This window comes from Phascolarctos cinereus, unplaced genomic scaffold (genome assembly GCF_003287225.1).
Source record: "Phascolarctos cinereus isolate Bilbo 61053 unplaced genomic scaffold, phaCin_HiC Scaffold_3;HRSCAF=262, whole genome shotgun sequence".
Classification (NCBI taxonomy): Eukaryota; Metazoa; Chordata; class Mammalia; order Diprotodontia; family Phascolarctidae; genus Phascolarctos; species Phascolarctos cinereus.
In genome coordinates, this window is record NW_027555736.1 from 170,592,149 (window position 1) to 170,612,735 (window position 20,587).

Here is a 20,587-nt window from a genome sequence, read left to right on the forward strand (position 1 = left end):
TCCCCATCTTCATGTCAAGCCTTCAGTGTCTGTATTTGTTCCTTTCTTTCTCCTTCTATCCTTTACCAGCTCGATACTTGTCTCCGTCTGTCTCTCTTTCCCTCTCTCAGCTCACATTCCTTACATCTCTCTTTGTATTTCTCCCCACACACACCCTTGCATGTTCCTCCCACCCCCCACCGGTTTCTGTCTCTCTCCTGCTTTCCCATCTTCTTCTCAGTTTCCTCCCCCTCTCCCCTCCTCTCTGCCTCATCCCACACCCCTCTCCCTGGGTTGCTCTCCAGCCCTGGGTATCTCTGTGCCTCTCTTTCCATTCCTTTTACTGCCTCCTCCCACTCATTGGTGGCATTGGTGGGAGTCTGTCTCTTTCTATCTCTGCCTCCTCCTTCTCTCCCTCCCACCACAGTCTCTCCTTCTCTCCTGCATCTCATGCTATCCCCAACCCTCTCCTCTCCTTTTCCTGGCCCTTTAAATCTGCCTGGCCCTGGCCCTGCCTTCCCCGTGATGCTGTGATGGAGCAAACATTGATTTGTGCTGGGATGGGATCGGAATTTTGATTTTTTTTTCCTCCCCCAACCATAAGAAGGGGGAAAAAAACAACTAAAAATAATACCCCCCCTTACGACTGCCCCCTCCCTCTTCCCGCCCAGCTCTGATTCCCTGACTCCATCAGAGGCAATTTTTTTCTCCCCTACACAATTCCCATCTCTTCCCCCGGCCCCCCCACCAGCCTGCTCCTCTGTGGCTGGGGAGAGAGGGGAGCCAGTCCTGCTGCTCTGGGCTAGGATTATTGCCTGGGCTAGGGGAGCTTCTCCGGAAAAGAGGGGGAGGGGGGCTGGCCGGGGTGGGGTGGGGGGGGTCTCCTGCCATGGATGCTGCGCCTGGGGGGCAGTCTGAGCCCCAATCCACATGGTGAGTAGAACTGGCCCCTCTCCTTGCCTGTCTGCCTGTCTCCACCCCCTGCCTTTCCCCTGCAGTGCCTCCCCTAGCCCTGAGTTGGCCCGCCCCACCAAACCCCCTGCCCATCTTGGCCAGCTGACAGCAACCTTCCCCCACCTGCACCACCCCCCTGGGTTGGCTTCAGAGTGAAGCCAAGGAGCTATGGGGTGCTAGCAGCAATTGGGGAGGGGTTGGAGCATTGGCTCTGGGAGCTCCCCAACCTCTCCTCCAAGCTGCTGTCCTTACCCACCCCTTTAAGACTGGAAATGAAGAATTTCTTGCTAAAGATGCAAAATGGGGTGGGAAGGGATGGCATGGGGAAAGGGGTAAAATGGAGATTGGGGTCCCTACCCTAGGATGGAAAATTCTCAGGGAGAAGGATAATATATGGATTGGGATATCCCTTGGTTTTCCCTAAAACCTTGTGGAACTGTTTGGAGAAAATGCATGGAAGAGGGAGACACCAATGCCACCCAGACCAAGAAGGGGGGAAGGATGGAGGAATGTTCACTCAGTCTCTTTCTCCCTTTCTGTTTTCTTTCTCTGCCAGCCACTCAGGATGAGGGCCCACCCCTGTCTGCCCATCCTGGGGCACTCCCAGCTGGCCCAAGTCTGACACCCCTAGCCCCTTGCCCACCAGGCATCCAGGCCCCACACCCTCACCCAGTTCCCTGGCCCTCAAGGATGTACTGAACTGTGGGGAGGCTGAGGCCACGCCAACTACATGCATGTCCCCCGGGGGCAAGTTCGACTTTGATGATGGCGGCTGCTATGTGGGGGGCTGGGAGGCTGGACGAGCACATGGCTATGGCGTGTGCACAGGGCCCGGGGCCCAAGGAGAGTACAGTGGATGCTGGGCTCATGGCTTCGAGTCCCTGGGTGTCTTCACTGGGCCTGGTGGGCACAGCTACCAAGGCCACTGGCAGCAAGGAAAGCGCGACGGACTGGGCGTGGAGCAGAAGAGCCGCTGGACCTATCGTGGAGAGTGGATGGGTGGTCTGAAGGGACCCAGTGGTGTATGGGAAAGTGCCTCGGGACTGCGCTATGCTGGGCTCTGGAAGGATGGTTTCCAGGACGGCTACGGCACTGAGACCTACTCTGACGGAGGTGCCAGGGCGTGAGCGGGGTCACTCAACTCTCTGTTTCTCCTTATATACTTTGCCCATCTCCGTCTCCATCCGCTTTCGCCAAACTCATCATACCTCCATGGCGTATCTATAACTGACCTCACACATCTAAGTGACCATACTGATTGTCTGTCTCTGTATATCTCTTGCTATTCCTCTGTCTCCATAAAGTACGGCCACCACACACACACACACACACACACACACACGCACGCACACACACACACACACGCACACACACTCACGCACACACACCCATCTAGTCTTAGTTCATCCACTAATCACCTGCCCCTCATAAACAACTCTGTCTGTGCCCTAACCATCCCTGTACCATCTTACATTTGCTGTTTCTGTACCAGTGACTTGGGTACTGGGGGGAGGGGCTGGGTACAGGGAAGGGGTGAGAGACAAAGAAGTCTGTTCCCCCTCTCATCTTCACTTTGCTTTCTCCTCAGGCACCTACCAGGGCCAGTGGCAAGCTGGCAAGCGCCATGGCTATGGGGTTCGCCAGAGCGTACCCTTCCAACAAGCAGCACTTCTGCGGTCACCCCGCCGCACCTCACTGGACTCAGGCCACAGTGACCCCCCAACACCACCCATACCCCTTCCCCTACCTGGTGATGAGGGTGGTAGCCCAGCCTCTGGCTCCAGGGGGGGATTTGTGCTGGCAGGCCCAGGTGACCCAGATGGGGCCTCCTCCCGAAAACGAACTCCAGTAGCCGGGGGCTTCTTCCGCCGCTCCCTATTGTTAAGTGGGCTTCGGGCAGGTGGGCGCCGGAGCTCATTGGGCAGCAAGCGGGGATCTTTGAGGAGCGAGGTGAGCAGTGAGGTGGGCAGCACGGGGCCTCCAGGCTCTGAGGCCAGCGAACCTCCAGCCCCTGTCCCTCCGGCACTCATTGAAGGGTCTGCAACCGAAGTGTATGCAGGAGAGTGGAGGGCTGACAGGCGCAGCGGCTACGGAGTAAGCCAGCGTTCCAATGGGCTGCGCTACGAGGGCGAGTGGCTCGGCAACCGGAGGCACGGCTACGGCCGCACCACCCGCCCAGACGGTTCCCGAGAGGAGGGCAAGTATAAACGCAACCGGTTGGTTCGAGGTGGACGGGTCCGTAGCCTCCTACCCCTGGCCCTGAGGAGGGGTAAGGTCAAGGAAAAGGTGGACCGCGCAGTAGAAGGTGCCCGTCGGGCAGTGAGTGTAGCCCGCCAGCGCCAGGAGATTGCTGCTGCCAGGTAGGGCCTAAAGAAATGGGAAGCAATTGTAGAGAAGGGGGTGGGTCCAGGAAACAGATATGAGTTAAGCTGAGGCCCTGGGAAGGTATGGAACCTGAAACCAAGACAGAGGCACTTGGGGTAGGGGTGACGGTATGGAGGGGCAGGTAGAGAAAGAAAGAAGTGAGGTTAGGAGGGGGGAAAAGATGTAGTTGACAGAAAGGAGTGGTAGGAAAAATTATATAAGCTGAGTAGGGGGTCAATGTGTAATTTATGTGTGTATGGACGCCTGTATTTAAACATATCAGAGAACCCCAATTTAAATTCCAACTATATGAAACTCTCTGGGCCACAATTTCCTCATCTATAAAATGAGGAGGCTGAATTAGATGATCTCTAAGGCCTCCTCTAGTTTAAAAGCCTGTTATCCTATAATCCTGTGATTTTTGTTTGAGTTTGAGCCTTAGAGTAGGTGTGGGTGTGGGTATGTCAGTGTGTATGGGTGTATGTGTGTGTGGGAAGGTGTATCTCTGGGTGTTTGAGTATACGTGTAACTGTGTCTGTAAATATCTTTGTGTATATGTATATATACACACATATATACATATACATGTGTGTAATAGATGTGTGTATACAACACATACACACACACACAGAAAAGTATAGATCAGCATGGTAGCAGATTCAAAAATGTCATAGATTGTTGACATTTCCCAAGTTCTTTTTTCTCCTCTGAGACAAGAAGCAGCATGGGCCTAGAGAAGGCCCAGAGTTTGGTTAGTAACCTCCATTTCTAATCACATTCCAGTTTGACAAGTCTGACATCATTTCAGACCTGGGCCTTAAGACCAAAGCTGGAATACTCATCCGTGAGGTGTGGCCCAGCATTATTTCCTGCACCTGCCTTTTAGATGGGGTTGCTGAAAAATTGTGCGCAAACTGACTTCTTATAAATCAACTCATATTTTCAGCCTTCTAAAAGATCTTTCTATTTAAAAGAACATGTGGAGAATCATCAGAAAGTGAAAAATCCTTTTTGGATTGTAAGAATTTTTGAGAGCTATCATTCCTTAATTTTTCTGATTCAAATGTTCTGACTTTTGTATATCAGATTTTCTTTTTAAAAGGGCTTACCAAATGAGGTATGTGTATGTGTGTGTGTGTGTGTGTGTGTGTGTGTTGCATATATGGATAAGAATATTAGTATTGATGTAAAACTATGTGCACACATGTGTGTACATGTCTGAGTGTGAGGGTACATGTTTATATATGCCTGCCACTGTGCACCTGGGTTTGTACCAGGGTCTCTCTACTAACATAGAGTCAATATCTTGAGCATTGGCTCCTTCCCAATTGTAGAGAAGACCTCAGACTGGATAGGGGGATTGAATGGTACAGGAACAACTGTTCTGTGTATATGCCTAGCAAGGCAGTGGGAGGAGGCTGGCTGGTCTCCCCAGCAACAGGACTGGCAGCCCTGATTGGCTGTTGGAATCCATGGAAACAAGGGAACCTCAGCAGTAGAGCTTCTCCCAGGTAGCCCCAGAAGCCTGGGCCTGAACACACAGGCTGAGAGCCTGATTCCCAGGGCTCTACCATCTAACACACTACACATTCACCTAACCACCCCAAATCTCCGAAGTCCAACAAAGACTAGATCTCAATCAGAGCAACCAATAGCAATGCTGGGATAACAGAGTTTGGGGGGGGGAGGTGCACATGAAAGTGAGGAGGACTGGGGAATGTAGAGGAATGACATGATAACAGAAAGGGGCTGCAATAAAATAAGTGGCAGAGGTTTGCTGCATAATGGTGCATACCTAGGAAGAGAAGGGACAGCAAAGCTCACAGAGGACAAAAAAACAAAGAGGGGATGTAATAAAAAGAGATGGTGTGAGAGAGTGACGAAGAAAGGTAGATCTTAGCCTGCAAAAAGTATGTGATAATAGCAGAAACCTGGGAAAGCATGCTTTTTTGGAACTGAGGGAAGTGATACAAGAGAGACTGGTGGGGATAATAGAAAAGAAATTATGCTTAAAGAAATGAATGCGTAACAAACGTGTAATAGTGAAGATATGGTGAGAAGGAATGGCGAATTTGTGCAGTATGGACAATGGGGGGAGGGGTGGGGGAGGTGTTAAAAACTGCAGGGTAAGGACAAACTTGCTTCCAAAAGTCTTCATGATGTTCTGCAGAGGAAGGTTGTGTGATACTGAGGGGAGGATGCCAAGGGAAATGATAATCAAAAAAGGAGAGGTCGTTGTGGAAAGCACAGAGGGGGTGTGATAATAGAGAAGAGGTGTGATGACACCATTTGAGAAAGGGTGATAATAGCTATGGGGGGGGGCGGAGAGGTCGGGTGATGATAGCAGAAGAAATGGTTCCCTAGCACAGAGCAGTGATTTTAGAAAAGAATGTGATAATATATGGAGGGATTTCATAACGGGGGTGGGGTGGGGGGGAAGATAAAGAGGGAGGGACTATTAGATAGGGAGGAGTCTCCTTTGAGGAACAAGGATTAGTCCAAGAGGCTGGAGATGATAAAGTGTTACTAGAAAAAGGAATTGAGAGAGAAGTGTGATAATAACAAGAAAGTGTGTTAACAACTATATCAGAGGTCAGGTATAAGAAGATCAAAGAAGTTTTGCACTGCAAATGGAAAGCAGGGAATCTCTAGGATAGAGTGGTCAGAGACATACAAGAAAGAAGGGATCATAACAGAGGCTGAGGAGTTGTGATTGATTAAAGAGTGGACTAGGAATAGGAAGATGGTAGATGGATGTGCTATAAGCTGAGTATCGCCACCAAGGACTCACAGTGTGAAATTGGATCATGAGGTTGGAGGGGCTCAGTTGGGAGCAGGGCAGCAGTAGGTGGACCCACTAAGACCCTGTCCCTGGTCCCGGCAGGGCAGCAGATGCTCTCTTGAAAGCAGTGGCAGCAAGCAACACAGCAGAGAAAGCTGTGGAGGCTGCTCGGATGGCCAAACTAATGGCCCAGGACCTGCAACCCAGGTTGGATGCACCAGGTGAGAAGTGAAGGGCCCTGGGATGGTGGTGGTGGTGGTGGTGGTGGTGGTGGTACCCTGAAGCTCTAGCATGGCCTTGACAACTCGGGGACAAGGGGTTAGGTTTCAATGGAGGGACACTGCTAGGGAGAGGAGAGAGGAAAATGGAGAAGGGGAATAAGAATCCCTGGAAGGAAGTTAGGGGCGACTATTTAGAGAGTCCTAAATGAGGTCAGTCAATGGAGTGAGAATCAGGGTCAGAGGAAGGAGAGAGAAAGAGAGAGAGAGAGAGAGAGAGAGAGAGAGAGAGAGAGAGAGAGAGAGAGAGAGAGAGAGAGAGAGAGAGAGAGAGAGAAGATCATATGAAAAATAGAATAGGTTTGAGGGATAAGGTGAAATCAGAGGCGTTAGAGAATGAGGTTAAATGTATGTGAGGTAGGACCAAGGAATCTAGGGAGTGATGTCAAGGAAGTTTGGAGAATTCAAGAAAGGGGAAAGGAATAAGCATCTATATAGTGCCTGCGATGTCTCAGGCATTGTGCTAAGCATTTTACAAACATCTCATTTGAAAGATTACGGGTTATGCCCAGGAATCAAAGGCTCTAACTTCCCCAACCCCCAAGCATAGATCTGTGACCTCATTCTTCACCCACCTTTGCCCCAGGCCGAAGACCCAGGCAGGACTCCGAAGGCACTGATACAGAGCTGCCCGACTGCGACAGCCCTGGGGTTTATGAGAATGGACTGACCCCTTCTGAGGGCACTCCAGAACCTCCTAGCAGTCCTGCCTCCCCCTGCCAGCCCTGGAGACACCCTACCCACCGCAGTCCTTTGCCCTCTAGGGATGATGGAGGCCACCTCTCTGGCCCCAAATCTTGGCCAGAGGAGTGGGGGGGCCCAGGTGGACCTGGAGAGGAGCTAGCTGGCTATGAGGCTGAGGATGAGGCTGGGGTGCAGGGGCCAGGGGTTGGTGATGGTTCCCCCCTCCTTGGGGACTCCAGTGACAGCTCCGGAAGCCTTCGAGAAGAAGAGGGAGAGGATGAGGAGTCCTTGCCCCACTCAGAGCCTCTCCTAGACCCAGGGCTTGAGCCCACAGTCACCCCCATACTGAGGGGCACATCTGGAAAGGCTCTGGAAGCAGAGAACCTGACAGAGGCACTAGAGGAGCCTGGTGCCACCGAAGAACCTGCCCAACGGGTAAGTTACCTCTTTACCCCAGACCCTCAGCCTCTACTCGCCCCAACTCTTTCTAGTCTTCCCTTTGAGTCTCTTATCCCTTGTCTCTCTTCTCCAGCCTTTCTTCCCTTGACCTTGGTGGCCTAGAGTCAACCTTAGCTTCTCAATTTCTTACCATTTTTATCTTCCAATTTTTCAATATCTTCATTTGTAAACATTGTAACATTTGTAAAATTTGTAACATTGTAAAATGTTTGCTGCAGAAGGGTTTGAACTAGAAAGCATCTGGAAGGTCCTATCCAGAGCTTAGGTTCTGTTCTTTGAAAGTGGGGGGGGGGTGTCAAGAGAATTGCCCAAGGTGACACGACAAAGTTTTCAACAGAGTTTTCCAAACCCCTTATTCCTCCTTATGTATCTTCCCATCCCTCCTGACATCCCTTCCAATTTGTTGACCCAGAAACAATAAACTTCCCTCCCTGCCATGGTTCCTCCTCTTTCCCAGAAAGAAGCAGGAAAGAAGGAAGGGAAGGACTTTTCCCAGAACTCATAAATGGATGGACCCTGCTCATTTTTCATCTCCTAGAAACCACATCCTCTTTCCTTTCTGTACTTGACTGCAATAATAGTCATCACATGTACTACCGGCCACTATGGTCAGACCCTGCTTAGACCTGATGAGGATTTGGGGACAGTCAACAATCAGTAAACATTTATTAAGTACCTGCTATGTGCCAGGCACTGTGCTAAGCAGTGAAGATACAAATACAAAAAAAGAAAGACAGCCCTTGACCTCAAGGAGTTTACAATCTAATAGGAGGAGACAAAACACAAAAGGAAACTAAAGAGTTGGGGTACCCAACTCTGAGGCATGGTGGAATAGTCAGTCAGAGGAGCCCCAAAGTAGTGCAGCCAGGTGAGAAAGGAGAGCTCTTTAAATGGAGGTTTGGAGTTCATGGCCCCACACTCCAATCAGAGAGGTAGAGGGTAGTGATGAGGTGGAAACCAAGATCCTATAGGGTGGCGAGGTTACCTAACAAAAAGCTTCCTGGGGCATGGTAGAGAAGTCAAAAATGTCCCAAAGTAGTGCAGGCAGGTGAGAAATGAGGGGATAGGGTACCACTGGGCTGCACAGGCAGAGGGATGCTGGAGAAGAGGTCTGTGACCTAGCAAAGAGAGGAAGGCTATTGAGCAGAGCCCAGAGTTAAGGCTTCCCACACTTCTGGCCTTTCTTGGAACCAAAGGGGCTTTGGCAGCTTTAGCTTTGCCCATCTCAGACCAAGCCCCATCATGCTAAATTGACTCAGTCCCCAGTGGGATCAATAGGCGTTCAGACCTCTGAGGAAGGTGACACTCTTTCCCTTTTCCTTTTCCAGGGAGCTGCTAACCCGTTGGTGGTGGGAGCCGTGGCACTGCTGGACCTGAGCCTGGCATTCCTGTTCTCCCAGCTCCTCACCTGAGGTGTCTCCCTAGTCTATGGCTCTGGTTCCCAACTCCTCTTTCCTTTGGACCTGCCTTTTTCTCTCTCAATCATCTTCTACCTTCCTTTCTCTACCTTTCTCTTTTGTCCTTTCTTTTTCCATTCCCATTTATTATTTTCTGCTCCCTCTTCTTTCTCTTGCTTTCTCCCTCTTCTCCCTTATTCTGACTTTATGTCTCTTTTTTTCTCTTTCTCTAGATTGTTTACAAATGAAGGGCTCTTCTCTCTCAGAGTTATTCTCTGAGACATACAAATCTAAGTCAGACCATCACCACCCACACCCTCCTAGCTTTCCTAGGGATCAAAACTTCTGTAGGGAAGAGATGAGGTGGGCACTCAGGGTAACGGAGGCATGATGTTGAGGTATATGAGACGTCTCCCACTAGCAAGGTGGAGAGGGGACCTGGAGAAGGGGTGACTGACTGCAGGAGTGGGGCACTGGCAATGCTGCTATGAAGTCACCCCCTGTGTTTCTGCCTCTCCATCCCAGACTTCCTGCTTGGAGATTGTTTGCTTTTCTCCAGTCCCAGGAGGGGGTAACCAATACTTACATACTCCCAAAGGAAATTATGTTTTGGGGGACCAGCAGGACTAATGAATAGAGATGGAATGCACTGGGGGCATCACTTCTTACCCTGTGGCAAGTTATCAAATTTCTAGGCACTGAACTTGGTTCCTGCCTAACTTTGTCCTCCCCATAGGCAAAGATCCGAAGGGGAGAGCAGGGTGCTTCACATTCTTCCCCCACTCCCAGCCCCAGGGGTGGTGGGCAATTAGCTGAACAAAAACACCTGAAAATCCATCCCCTTCCTCCCAAACCTTCACATACTCCCTTTCTCTCCACCTCCCCCACCTCCATAATTTCACCACCACCACCACCACCACCATCTCTACATGGTCTGGACTTGTTTGAGGCCTTGATAATATTCTAGAGGGGCAGAGGGAGGCATTCCTACTGTATGGCGTTAGGGGAACCTCTGCTAGTGCTCCATTACCATTGGGGATGGGAGAAGAAGTAGGCTGGGATGGGAAGGACTTCTTGGAGACGGAAATGGATAGTAGATGGGGGGGGCTCAAAAGGCAGCAAAACTGAGTCATTCTCAGGAATCCCAATTAAGGTCTGAGGACGGGTTAAGTGTCGAAAAATAGGTATAGGAACTAGACTTGTGATTTCATTGGTTTAGGGAAATCCCAGATGAGGAAACTCCCTCTACCAATGCAGGTTGGTACCTTCTCTGAAACTTATGGTCTTGGTGAGTTGCCTAGAGCACCTAGCGCTTCAGTGACTTGCCCAGGGTCATACTTGCTGTCTATTACATCGTTTCCTCTCTGAGGATCAAAATGGGGATCTATCTCTTTGGGGTCAAAATCCCTTGAAAGGGAAAAGGAACTAGGAAAGAGGAACCCCTCATGCACATGGAGCAGGGTGAAAGGTAGAAGTCAAAAGTCCCTGAGAAAGAGGAGTTTGAAGTTGAGCAATCCCTGTTATTGGCCATTCCCCCAAATGAGAGGGAACCTTAGAAAGGGAGTTGATGTGAGGTTCCCAGGATCTGTCCTTCATTGTTGAAAGCCTCTCCCTTCCCCTGCATGAGGCAGAGAGGCAAGCTGCCCATTATCCCCCTTCCCCAAAGAATGTCCATGCCTGGGAATGCCCCCCACCCCCTCTTTTTTTTTTTCTGGCCAGGCTATTTTCTACCTGGCCCACTTCCTTCCCCTCTAAGACTTTACTTCAAATTTCTACTTCGTGGATTTGGGATTGAAGTCAAACATCTCGGCCCACACCAAGTCTTGCAGGAAAAAAATAAATTTAACAAAAAATATATTAATAAAAAAGTTTGAAAAAAGGGGGGGCAGTCATCTCCTTTGAGGTGTGAGGGATTCAGACCTTTTGACCCCAAGGCCGCCTTCCCCCTCCCTTGGTCAATTTTAGTGCCCTAAAAGTAAGATCTTATGGAGGGAAAATTGAGTTTGGGGGACTGAACCCACAGATCAGGGGAGGGTGGCTGGTGACCCCCCAGGCCTATAGTATGCGTTTGCTTCATCACAACCTTTGAGTTTTCCCTCTCTGTCCCATCTGCTCACTTCAGAACCAAGTGTATGGAATATAAGACTTGGAGGTGGGGGGCAAAAGAGCTGAAGGGAGCTGGTTCTACTGATAATATTTGTGCTTCTTTGTTTATATAAATTTGAATTTCTACAACTCAAGATTTGCAAAGCACTTTACAAATACTATCTCATTTGATCCTCACAACCACCTTTGGAGATGGGTGCTATTATCTCCATTTTACAGATGAAGAAACTGAGGCAGGCAACGATTGTGACTTGCCTAGGGTCACACAGCTAGTGCGGGGGGGGGGTTGTTTCATTTTTTGCTAGGTAATGGGGTTATGTGACTTGCCCAGGGTCACACAGCTAATAAGTGTCCAGTGTTTGGTCTGACGTCACATTTGAACTCAGGTCCTTCTGACTTCAGGGTCGGTGCTCCATTCACTGCCCCGCCTAGCCACCTAGCCGCCCCCTGGTTTTGTTTTTTGAGGTGGAATGTGGACCCAGGTCATCCAGACTCCAGGCCTAGTACTCAGAGCCCCCTAGCTACGGAAAGCTGAAGGCCAAGGACAGGTCAGGTGAGGATGAGGTGGGGCGGGAAAGGGGCAGGCCCAGGTAGGGAGCCGCCCCTGACCCGTCGGGACCAGGAAGCCCGCAGCGAAGCGGAGCGCAGCCGAGACTACGGCTAGGGTGAGGTGGCTGGGCGCTTGTGCGTGCGCGCACGCGCGCCGGCACTCTAGGCTGAGGAGCGGGAGACCACGAGCATCTTCGAGGAGGGAGGGACTGGGGGCTGCAAGAACAACAAAACACCAAGTGTGCAGGAAGCGAGGGGAGGTGGGAAGTGCGGAAGACCAGGTGCCTGCAATTGGGGCTGAGGGCCAGAAGGGCGGGGCAGGGCGAGGTGGGGAAATAGGGCGAGGCTCTGCACATGCGCAATTGGGCACTGGAAGAAGGGAGAGGCTCGCGAGGTGCGCAGGTCTAGGGTGAGAAGGGAAACGAGACCAAGGAGGGCGCATGCCTGGTGAGGAAAGCCTGCAAAGGGGGTGGAGCCATAGGCCCGCAGGTAGAGGGGGATAGGGAGGCTCCGGCCTTGGGGCTTGGGGCGGCGGGCGGGGCGTGGGCGGGGCTGAAGTGGGCCCTGCCCAAAGGCCGACCCGCCATTGCTAAGCGCCCCCGGGCCCGCAGCCCTGCCCCGCCCTGCCAGGATGGTGCTGCCCTCCCTGAAGCTGCAGGAGCTGATCCAGGAGATCCGTGGGGCCAAGACTCAGGCCCAGGAGCGGGAGGTCATCCAGAAGGAGTGCGCCCACATCCGGGCTGCCTTCCGCGAGGGCGATGCCCCCCAGCGCCACCGCCAGCTCGCCAAGCTCCTCTACGTCCACATGCTGGGCTATCCCGCCCACTTTGGACAGGTACGCGGCCGGACACCGCGCCACACGCAGGAGCCGTCCACAACTCCAGCCCTCCCAGGGACTCCCCGCTGTGTACACTCCCAGCTACACACACAGTCTCACACCCTAATCAGGAGCATAGCCATTGCAGTCAGGTGACCCCTCATCCTGACTTCCGCCGCTTAGATCCCAAGATTTCCCAGGGACTCCCGGCTACACACACAGAAGAGTGACCATTGTAGCCAGGTGGCCCCTCATCTGATGTAAATCAGTAAGACAGTAGGCTAAGATTCGCAGAACCAGTTTACCTTTCATATGAGTTACTAACCCAGCTCTATATACAATTCTACATCCTAACATATTTACAACTGAAACCATTGATTTAAAAACCATTAGTGTTCAACTGTGTCTGCTATATTAGTTGAAATGAAGGCAGCTTACTTTACCTTCAGAATCATATTTTCTGCTAATCTTTCAGCTACTTAGGGTTTTCAATAAGGCTATTTGTGGGAAGAAAAATAAATTTTAAAGGCCCCCCCCTCCAAAATCCCCAATAATTTGAAGTACTCAACTCCAGCTGCCTCCTGCTGCCCAGAACCCAAGACTTCCCAGGGACTCCTTTTTACTCATAGCTTCACCACAGGCAGGGTGGCACAGCCATGACAACCAGGATTAACCCCTCAGCACAAACCTTCCCAGGGACCCCCTCCTTCCCTGCCCCTATACACCCAGGCTCACACTCTCAGGAGGAACAGACCATTTCAGCTATGACCCATCCCTAGGACTGCCTATTTTTCTTCATTGAATCCACTAACATTAAGTGAACACTTGAAATGAGATCCCCACAATCTATCTCCTTGTAGATCTCAAGAACCTTCTCCTTTCACATATATAAACACATACCAGTAAAATGTCTCTCAGTCTTCTATGTACATCATACGTACGTGGTGTTTAACTGTCCCAGGCAAATGAAATTAGATGGTTTTTAAATGCCTCTTCCAGGCCTAGATCTACAAACTAAGAGTGAAACTTATACTGAAAGTAAGGGGGTCATTTCCATTTCCTGCTCCATTTGGGCACTATTCCACTTTCTCTATATTGAATAGTCGTCCCCATAGGGCTAATTTGGATGTCAGGGAGGGAAAGAGGGAGAGGTTTCAATTTCTCTGGGCCCTCTCTTTCTTCTGGTCCTCAGCCTCTCCTCTCTTCCTATAGATGGAGTGCCTGAAGCTGATCGCATCACCCCGATTCACAGACAAAAGGGTGGGCTACCTGGGGGCAATGCTGCTGCTGGATGAGAGGCAGGATGCCCATCTACTCATAACCAATAGCATTAAAAAGTGAGGAGTTTGGGTAAAACAAAATATATTGGGGAGTCTGGAGGATTGTTAAAACCTAGAGAGGGAGGTGGGCCCTAAAAGAGAGATGGGAGACATCTGACAAACCTGCTTCCTGCTGTGGGAGGGAAGAACTCAATTCCTAGGACATTCCCCAATCTTGGCAACCCCTGCAGTGACCTAAGCCAGGGGACTCAGCCAGTGCAGGGGTTGGCACTATGTACCCTAAGCACCACGGGCTCAGCAGAAATGTGTCGGGACCTGGCCAGTGAAGTGGAGAAGCTGCTGTTAAGGCCCAGTCCTTATGTCAGAAAGAAGGTAAGGAGGCATGGAAGGACCTCTGACACATTTACCTTCCAGAAATTCTTTCTTGGAACTCTTTATTCCTTCCTGCTCCCAAATCTGGGCTTGATATTGCTGGGCCCTTATAATGGCTTCTTCTGGCCTACATGTCCCTTTTCCCTCCACCATTTTCCCAGGCAGTGCTGGCTGCAGTGCACATGATCCGGAAGGTCCCTGAGCTCTCTGACATCTTTCTCCCGCCCTGTACCCAGCTGCTGCATGAACGCCACCATGGTAAGAACTCCCTAGCTCAGGGAGCTCCTTTCATCCTCACTGTCAATAGGATCGTCTGAACCTGCCACCCTTCCTTCCTACACTGTTCTGTCTCCTTTTTCAACTCTGGATATGGGTCACAGAAGACCAATTTGTGTGACATGGCCCAGGGTACAGAAGCAAAAGGTGAGGGTCATCATTCCCTGAGTGAAACAGGTTAGCAGGATGGGTTTGGAATAGGCTTTCCTCTGACTCCATTTGACTTAATTTCCTTCCTTCCCCTCTCTCCTTCTCCTTGAAACCAGGTATCCTGATGGGAGCAGTCACACTGATCACAGAGCTATGTGAGCGAAGCCCTGCTGCCCTCACACATTTCCGACAGGTGGGTCAAGAAAGAAGAATCAGGAGACTAATAAGGAAGAAAAATAAAAAGTAGTGATAGCATGGGGTTTTGATTAGGGGGATACAGGATTCTTGTATCCCTATATGAAACTCTGTTCTCATCTCCAGGTGGTACCCCAGCTGGTACAGATCCTTCGGACTCTGGTGATCTCGGGATATTCAACAGAGCATAGTGTGGCTGGGGTCAGTGACCCTTTCCTGCAGGTGTGGACCTGACCGTGGCATCATAATCCCTCTCCCCTGTCCCTAATGTGTCTGGAGACAAGAAAGAGAACCTAGCTATAACTACTACTCCAAAAAGAGTGCGGTTCTGGCCATGTTGTGAGCATTGGGGCAGCAGGCCAATGAGGCTCACAGCAGCTTCAATCCATCCTGGCTCCCCAGAATCCCAATAACAAGCAATTCTAGGCCCCTGAGAGTAGATTAGGTTTACTTTAAAGGGGAAGGGGTCCTTCTGACCCTTGAAGGAGAAAATGACTGGGCATCTCATTCTCTTCAGTGCTAAATTCCACTTAGTCCTTTTGATTCTACATCCTCTAGCTCCCTTTTACTCACCCTATATCCTTTGATTCCTCCACTGCAAGGTTCAGGTATTGAAATTACTTCGGATCCTAGGCCGAAACCATGAGGAGAGCAGCGAGGCCATGAATGACATGCTGGCCCAGGTCAGTTTGGTGGGAGTTGGGATAGATGGGAACCGGAATTAGGGATGGTGCTGACTTCAAATTCACCCACTCAGGTGGCCACCAACACAGACACAAGCCGGAATGCTGGCAATGCGGTCTTATATGAGACAGTACTCACCATTGTGGACATCCGTTCTGCCTCTGGTCTTCGGGTACTGTCTGGTATTCCCTTCTTGCTACTGTCATGCCTGCTGCTCCTTCTACTCCCCACCCCTAGCCTTCTGGAGATACCACCATGCAGTCCTAGACATTACAGATCCTGTTCCCCAGAAATCACTTTGGCCTTTTTCTCCCTCACTCCCCCCGCCCCAGGTTCTTGCTGTCAACATCCTTGGCCGCTTCCTGCTCAACAATGACAAGAACATCAGGTAATAAACACCTGATCACCTCAGGCACTCTAAGTAGTGCCTGGTCCTCTACCCATCTCTTGGCTTCTCTTCAGGGTGATGCTGCCCATCAGTACCCACCCCTCACGACTGTGCCCCTGTCCCAAAGGCATGGATTTGGGGTGGTGTCTATGACAGTGATTGATGGGAGTTAAGTTACAGGAAAGTATGATGGTTGTTCCCTCCTACCCCCTCACCCCTCAGGTATGTGGCCTTGACCTCACTGCTTCGACTGGTACAGTCAGACCACAGTGCTGTGCAGAGGCATCGGCCCACTGTGGTGGAGTGTCTAAGGGAGACTGATGCTTCCCTTAGTCGGTGAGTGGAGCTCTGGGAAGGATTAGGCAGAGTAGAACCTTGTGACCAAGGGAGAGGTTGCATCTGGGGAGACTGGGATGAGGGTAGGAGAGGGAGATGGTGGTCAGGAAATAGCTAGCAATAGAAACAGGAACTGGGAACCCTGATTTGGTTGTTTAAGCATTCCCTGTTTATTTTGCTAGGCGGGCACTAGAACTGAGCTTGGCTTTGGTGAACAGTTCTAACATTCGGTCCATGACCCAGGAGCTGCAAGGTTTCCTGGAATTCTGCCCTGTGGATCTTCGGGCAGATTGTGCATCAGGCATCCTGCTAGCTGCAGAGAGGTGAGAAGTGTTCAGGTCAAGGGGATACAGGAGAAGGCTCCCTCCAATACTCCTCTCCTTGGGTAGGCAATGCAGAGAATAACCCTATTTTGTTCTTTGCCCCTTAGATTTGCCCCAACAAAGCGCTGGCATATAGATACCATAATGCGAGTGCTGACCACGGTGAGAACTTTGGGCGGGAGGGGTGACAAGGGAAGGATTGGAGGTAAGAGGTACCCCAGAGGAAAAAGTTTAGGTACTGGGCTAACTCACTGACGTGTCTTCCCCCATTCACCCACTGCAGGCAGGTGCCCATGTGAGAGATGATGCAGTGGCCAACTTAACTCAATTGATTGGAGGGGCAGAGGAGCTTCATGCTTACTCTGTGCGCCGGCTCTACAATGCCCTGGCTGCAGACATTTCCCAGGTAACCCCTTTCCTCATCTTAGCCCCTTCCCTAAGTCTATCCCATTATTTCCTTAATCCATTCATTGAGCATGTATTCCCTTGCCTCATCTCCTATCCATACCCTCAATGGGTAAATGAATAAACAAATGAATGAAAAAGCCTCTATTAAGTGCTTTCCAAGCACTGGAAATACAAACAGAAAATCCAGACAGGAAGGAGCTCACTAATACCGAAAGATAACATCATCAGCAAGCTAGACTGTAAGGCTTGGGGTTTTACACGGTGCTGTAGTAAAGGCAGATGGCAAGGCCTAACTGATTCCCTAAATATCTTTGATCCCTCAAATAGCAGAATGTAAAGCTTGAAGGGAGGGGGTCTTGGAGATCATTTAGTCCACCCCCCTCATTTTCCAGATGAGTAAAGGGAAGCCCAGAGGTTACGTGATTTTCCCCCAAGCCCATGATTTGAACCTAAGTCTTTTGACTCCAATCCCGCCTTTTCCACCATACCTCTGCCAGCCCACTCCAGTAACTTTATCCTTAACCACCTCAGTAGAGCGAGAGAGAAGCTGTACTTACCCTCGCAGCAGACAAAACACCACACTTCCTATGTCCCAAGGCCTTCCATTCATTTAGACGTTGCAGCTCTCCCTCTTGACCACTAGAGGCCAGTGGGAGTTCAGGGGAAAGGGCTGCCACTCCAATGTACCAGAATTTATGGCCAACTCTAAAGGCCCTAATTACCATTTGCCCCAAGGCCCCTTCTTTCACTTTCCCTGCTCAAAAGGCGTGGGACCAAGGATTGAGGGCCTGGAGAAAAACTCAGATGGTAACCTTGCTCTGTCCTCTCTCCATGCAGCAACCCCTGGTACAAGTAGCTGCCTGGTGCATTGGGGAATATGGGGAACTTCTGCTGTCTGAGAGCTATGAGGAGACTGAGCCCCTGCAGGTGAGGCTGAACAGAGAGATTAAGGAAAGTGAGAAGTGCCCATTGGGGTGAAGGACAAGAGCCGCCCCTTCCATGATCTCTTCTATTCTCTTTCATTTAGGTTCAGGAAGAGGAAGTGCTAATGCTGCTAGAGAAGGTGTTGCAGTCCCACCTGTCCTTGCCAGCTACCCGAGGTTATGCCCTCACCGCCCTTATGAAACTCAGCACCAGGTTCCAAGGAGACAACAAGTGAGAAAGGGGCCTCCAGCATTCCTTTAGGGTTCCCCTGTGCCCTGCCCTTCTTCTTCTTGCCTCCTACTCTTTCAAGTTAATTGGCATAGAATCCTAAGACTCCCTAAGGCAGCCTTTCCCTTCCTTCTCATTTCTGGGGCTGAAGGATAAGGGCAGAGTGGGCAATGACTTGACTTGTAGCCACACTAACTACTACCCCATCCCTCTTCTCCATACTGCCCACCATATGCTCCAGCCGCATCCGACGAGTAGTATCCATCTATGGAAGTTGCTTGGATATAGAGCTACAACAGAGGGCGGTGGAATACAATGCTCTGTTCCGGAAGTATGACCACATGAGGTGAGACAGTCTGGCCCCAGAGTTCCCCCTGCATTGCTCCCCAGCAGCAGCGATGAAAGGGCCTTCTCAGCACCCAGAAAGTCCTTGCCAATGCCTCTACTGTCCTGTTGGTGTAACAGTGCTAGGCCCTCCCAGACAACCATTTTTTGAATGCAGAAACAGCACTGACACACCCAGAGTAAAACAAGCATTGTCATTGTTTTTCCAGCAGCCATGACTATTTTCACTGAGCTAGCTACTGTCTCAACTGGTCCCCCTTATGTACCATTAGTCCAAAAGGAAGGTGTTAGGCCGGGAGAGTCCTGGGAGCCAGGATGCCTGGGTTGTGTCCCCTTCAGATCAGCAATCTTGGAGAAGATGCCTCTTGTGGAGCATGGCGGACCCCAAGATGATGAGCCAGGAGAAGGCAAAGAACAGCCTTGGAGTCCAAAGAGAGAGGTCCAGTCCCCCACTGAACCCCCGGTAAGGAGACTGTAAATACTAGAGCCTATTCCCCCATCCCATACTGATCCTTTCCCTTGGTCTCCCCTAGACCTCAAATCTTTTAGACCTCTTGGATCTCCTGGATAGTGCCAGTGGGGATGCCCAGCCGCCTCCTGCTTTAGATCTAATGCCTGGAGGTTCCTTATTACACCTATTGGATCTTCCTTCCAATACCCCCTCCCTAGGTAAGTTACGGGCACAAGGGGAATATTGACATGACATGGTGGTGTGCAGTCCTACATGGCTATGTAGCAAGGTTTATCTGGAGCTTCCAGAACTTTCTCTCCTGCCCTCTCTCTACTTCTCTACTTTGCATGACCATTTCAGACTCCTAAGACTGAGCTCTTCTCTATAACCCTACTCTAGCGCCCATCCCAGGTCTAAAGGTGTTTGACCGAGAAGGACTACAAATCAGTCTGTCTTTTGTTCGTCCCCCTGAGACACCTGCCCTGCTGCTGATCACAGCAACTGCCAGCAACACTTCCAAGAGTGATGTCACCCACTTTGTGTTTCAGGCCGCTGTGCCCAAGGTTAATATTAGACCACATTTTAGTGGGAGAATTAAGAGCTTATAGGAAACGGGAAAGGAGTAGAGCTGAGGGGAAAATGGCATGTGGCACGACTGCACGTACAGGGGTCTGCTGAAACTGAAAGGTCTGCCTTACCTTGCTTTCCCCCCACCCCATGGCCAGAGTTTCCAGCTGCAGCTGCAGATACCCAGTGGGGACACAGTTCCAGCTCAGGGAGGTCCTCCCATCACACAGGTCCTCAGAGTCCTCAATCCCAACAAGGTAAGAGCCAGCAACCCTTATGGTTAAGGACAGCCATGGAGAATTAGAGGAGCAAAAAGAGCCAGTTACTGTCACTTTGTTTTCTCCTTCCTAGGCCCCTTTGCGGATGAGACTGCGACTCGCGTACAACCACTTTGGACAGTCAGTGCAGGAGATCTTTGAGGTGAAGGACTTCCCTCTAGACACATGGCAGTGATAGGATGTGCTTCCTTAGCCTGAGCAGGAAGAAGTCCCAGCCTCTCCAGAGAGCCCCTAGACTACCTGGGAGCCTGTGGGGCTTGAAGTCACTGTTCCCAAGGGTTACCAGTAGGTGGCACTCTGCCTCCATGATTCTCTACTACAGAGACAGACTGGGGTATGGGGGGGCTCTGATCTCCTGGCAATGAAGGATTACAATAAACTTGGGGTAAGAAAGCCATGTCTAGATCTGTTCTGGGGACAGAGCCCTTGGAAACAACAGAGAGCAAGTAATAGAGCCTCTCAAGAACAAGGTTTCACCCTGAGCCTTAGGGAACAGTCCATGAACAGAGAATTTTCTTTGTCCCCCATTACAGGGCAGAAATTTATCTCAGAAATTCACACAAGACCCAGTCTACCATCGTGGGTCAAAGGAGGACACAAGTACCAGTGACATCAGAATACTGGTTTTTCTGGCAGAGCTTCCCACCTCTTTCCCCTACCTACATTCGCCCCCCCCCCCCACTGGGGAAATCCCTACTGCTTGCCCTCATCTCTAACTCAGCTGTAAGGCGGTTAGGAGCCGCTGGCAGAATCAATGGCATCGACCAAGGGGGGGCCGGCGAGGGATTTTCCTGTGCTTAACTACTGATCACAGCTAAGTGGAAATCCTATAAACACGAGCGGAAATCAATGGAGGCTGCTTAGCGGCTGGGGGAGAGGGGCAGCCCACAGATTGCATCTGACGGATGAAGGAAAGGAGGTGAGCAGGGAGGAGGTAGTGGGGTAGGTGAGAGAGAAAGCAAAGAAAATGGAGACCGCAGAAGAACTGAGAGGGAGGGAGCAAAAGGAAGGCT

At 50.8% G+C, this 20,587-nt stretch overlaps 2 protein-coding genes across 8 annotated transcripts; both read left to right on the plus strand.

The window, feature by feature from the left end:
• Nucleotides 1-835: 835 nt before the first annotated feature.
• On the plus strand, nucleotides 836-11,137 carry JPH4 (junctophilin 4). Its single transcript, XM_020966705.2, has 6 exons — nucleotides 836-912; nucleotides 1,490-2,046; nucleotides 2,522-3,293; nucleotides 6,182-6,300; nucleotides 6,944-7,476; nucleotides 8,829-11,137. Exons 2-6 carry the CDS (start codon nucleotides 1,668-1,670, stop codon nucleotides 8,910-8,912), a joined length of 1,887 nt encoding a protein of 628 aa, XP_020822364.1. The 5' UTR covers nucleotides 836-912; nucleotides 1,490-1,667; the 3' UTR covers nucleotides 8,913-11,137.
• Nucleotides 11,138-11,578: 441 nt separating this feature from the next.
• AP1G2 (adaptor related protein complex 1 subunit gamma 2) lies at nucleotides 11,579-20,424 on the plus strand. 7 transcript variants are annotated; one of them, XM_020966191.2, is made up of 23 exons: nucleotides 11,579-11,668; nucleotides 12,164-12,387; nucleotides 13,582-13,706; nucleotides 13,880-14,021; nucleotides 14,183-14,279; nucleotides 14,564-14,640; nucleotides 14,769-14,864; nucleotides 15,245-15,325; nucleotides 15,400-15,498; nucleotides 15,659-15,714; nucleotides 15,937-16,050; nucleotides 16,233-16,373; nucleotides 16,481-16,535; nucleotides 16,657-16,779; nucleotides 17,619-17,708; nucleotides 17,809-17,936; nucleotides 18,175-18,279; nucleotides 18,618-18,741; nucleotides 18,812-18,947; nucleotides 19,129-19,292; nucleotides 19,455-19,553; nucleotides 19,648-19,716; nucleotides 20,108-20,424. In XM_020966191.2, the coding sequence occupies exons 2-23, from the start codon at nucleotides 12,184-12,186 to the stop codon at nucleotides 20,288-20,290; spliced, it is 2,508 nt and encodes an 835-aa protein (XP_020821850.1). In that variant the 5' UTR covers nucleotides 11,579-11,668; nucleotides 12,164-12,183; the 3' UTR covers nucleotides 20,291-20,424. The 7 variants fall into 7 exon arrangements, with proteins under 7 accessions (XP_020821850.1, XP_020821925.1, XP_020821618.1 ...); XM_020966266.2 differs by lacking the exon at nucleotides 11,579-11,668 and adding an exon at nucleotides 11,702-11,833; XM_020965959.2 differs by lacking the exon at nucleotides 11,579-11,668 and adding an exon at nucleotides 11,882-12,041.
• The last annotated feature ends 163 nt before the right edge of the window (nucleotides 20,425-20,587 follow it).

What these genes read in the sequence shown, in the direction of transcription:
- JPH4 (XM_020966705.2), top strand. Translation starts at nt 1,668, where the DNA reads ATGTCCCCCGGGGGCAAGTTCGACTTTGATGATGGCGGCTGCTATGTG. An exon ending in CAGGAGATTGCTGCTGCCAG is followed by an intron (nt 3,294 to 6,181) that starts GTAGGGCCTAAA and finishes TGGTCCCGGCAG; the next exon opens with GGCAGCAGATGCTCTCTTGA. An exon ending in CCGAAGAACCTGCCCAACGG is followed by an intron (nt 7,477 to 8,828) that starts GTAAGTTACCTC and finishes TTCCTTTTCCAG; the next exon opens with GGAGCTGCTAACCCGTTGGT.
- AP1G2 (XM_020965959.2), top strand. Translation starts at nt 11,993, where the DNA reads ATGCCTGGTGAGGAAAGCCTGCAAAGGGGGTGGAGCCATAGGCCCGCA. An exon ending in ATAACCAATAGCATTAAAAA is followed by an intron (nt 13,707 to 13,879) that starts GTGAGGAGTTTG and finishes CAACCCCTGCAG; the next exon opens with TGACCTAAGCCAGGGGACTC. An exon ending in TGAATGACATGCTGGCCCAG is followed by an intron (nt 15,326 to 15,399) that starts GTCAGTTTGGTG and finishes TCACCCACTCAG; the next exon opens with GTGGCCACCAACACAGACAC.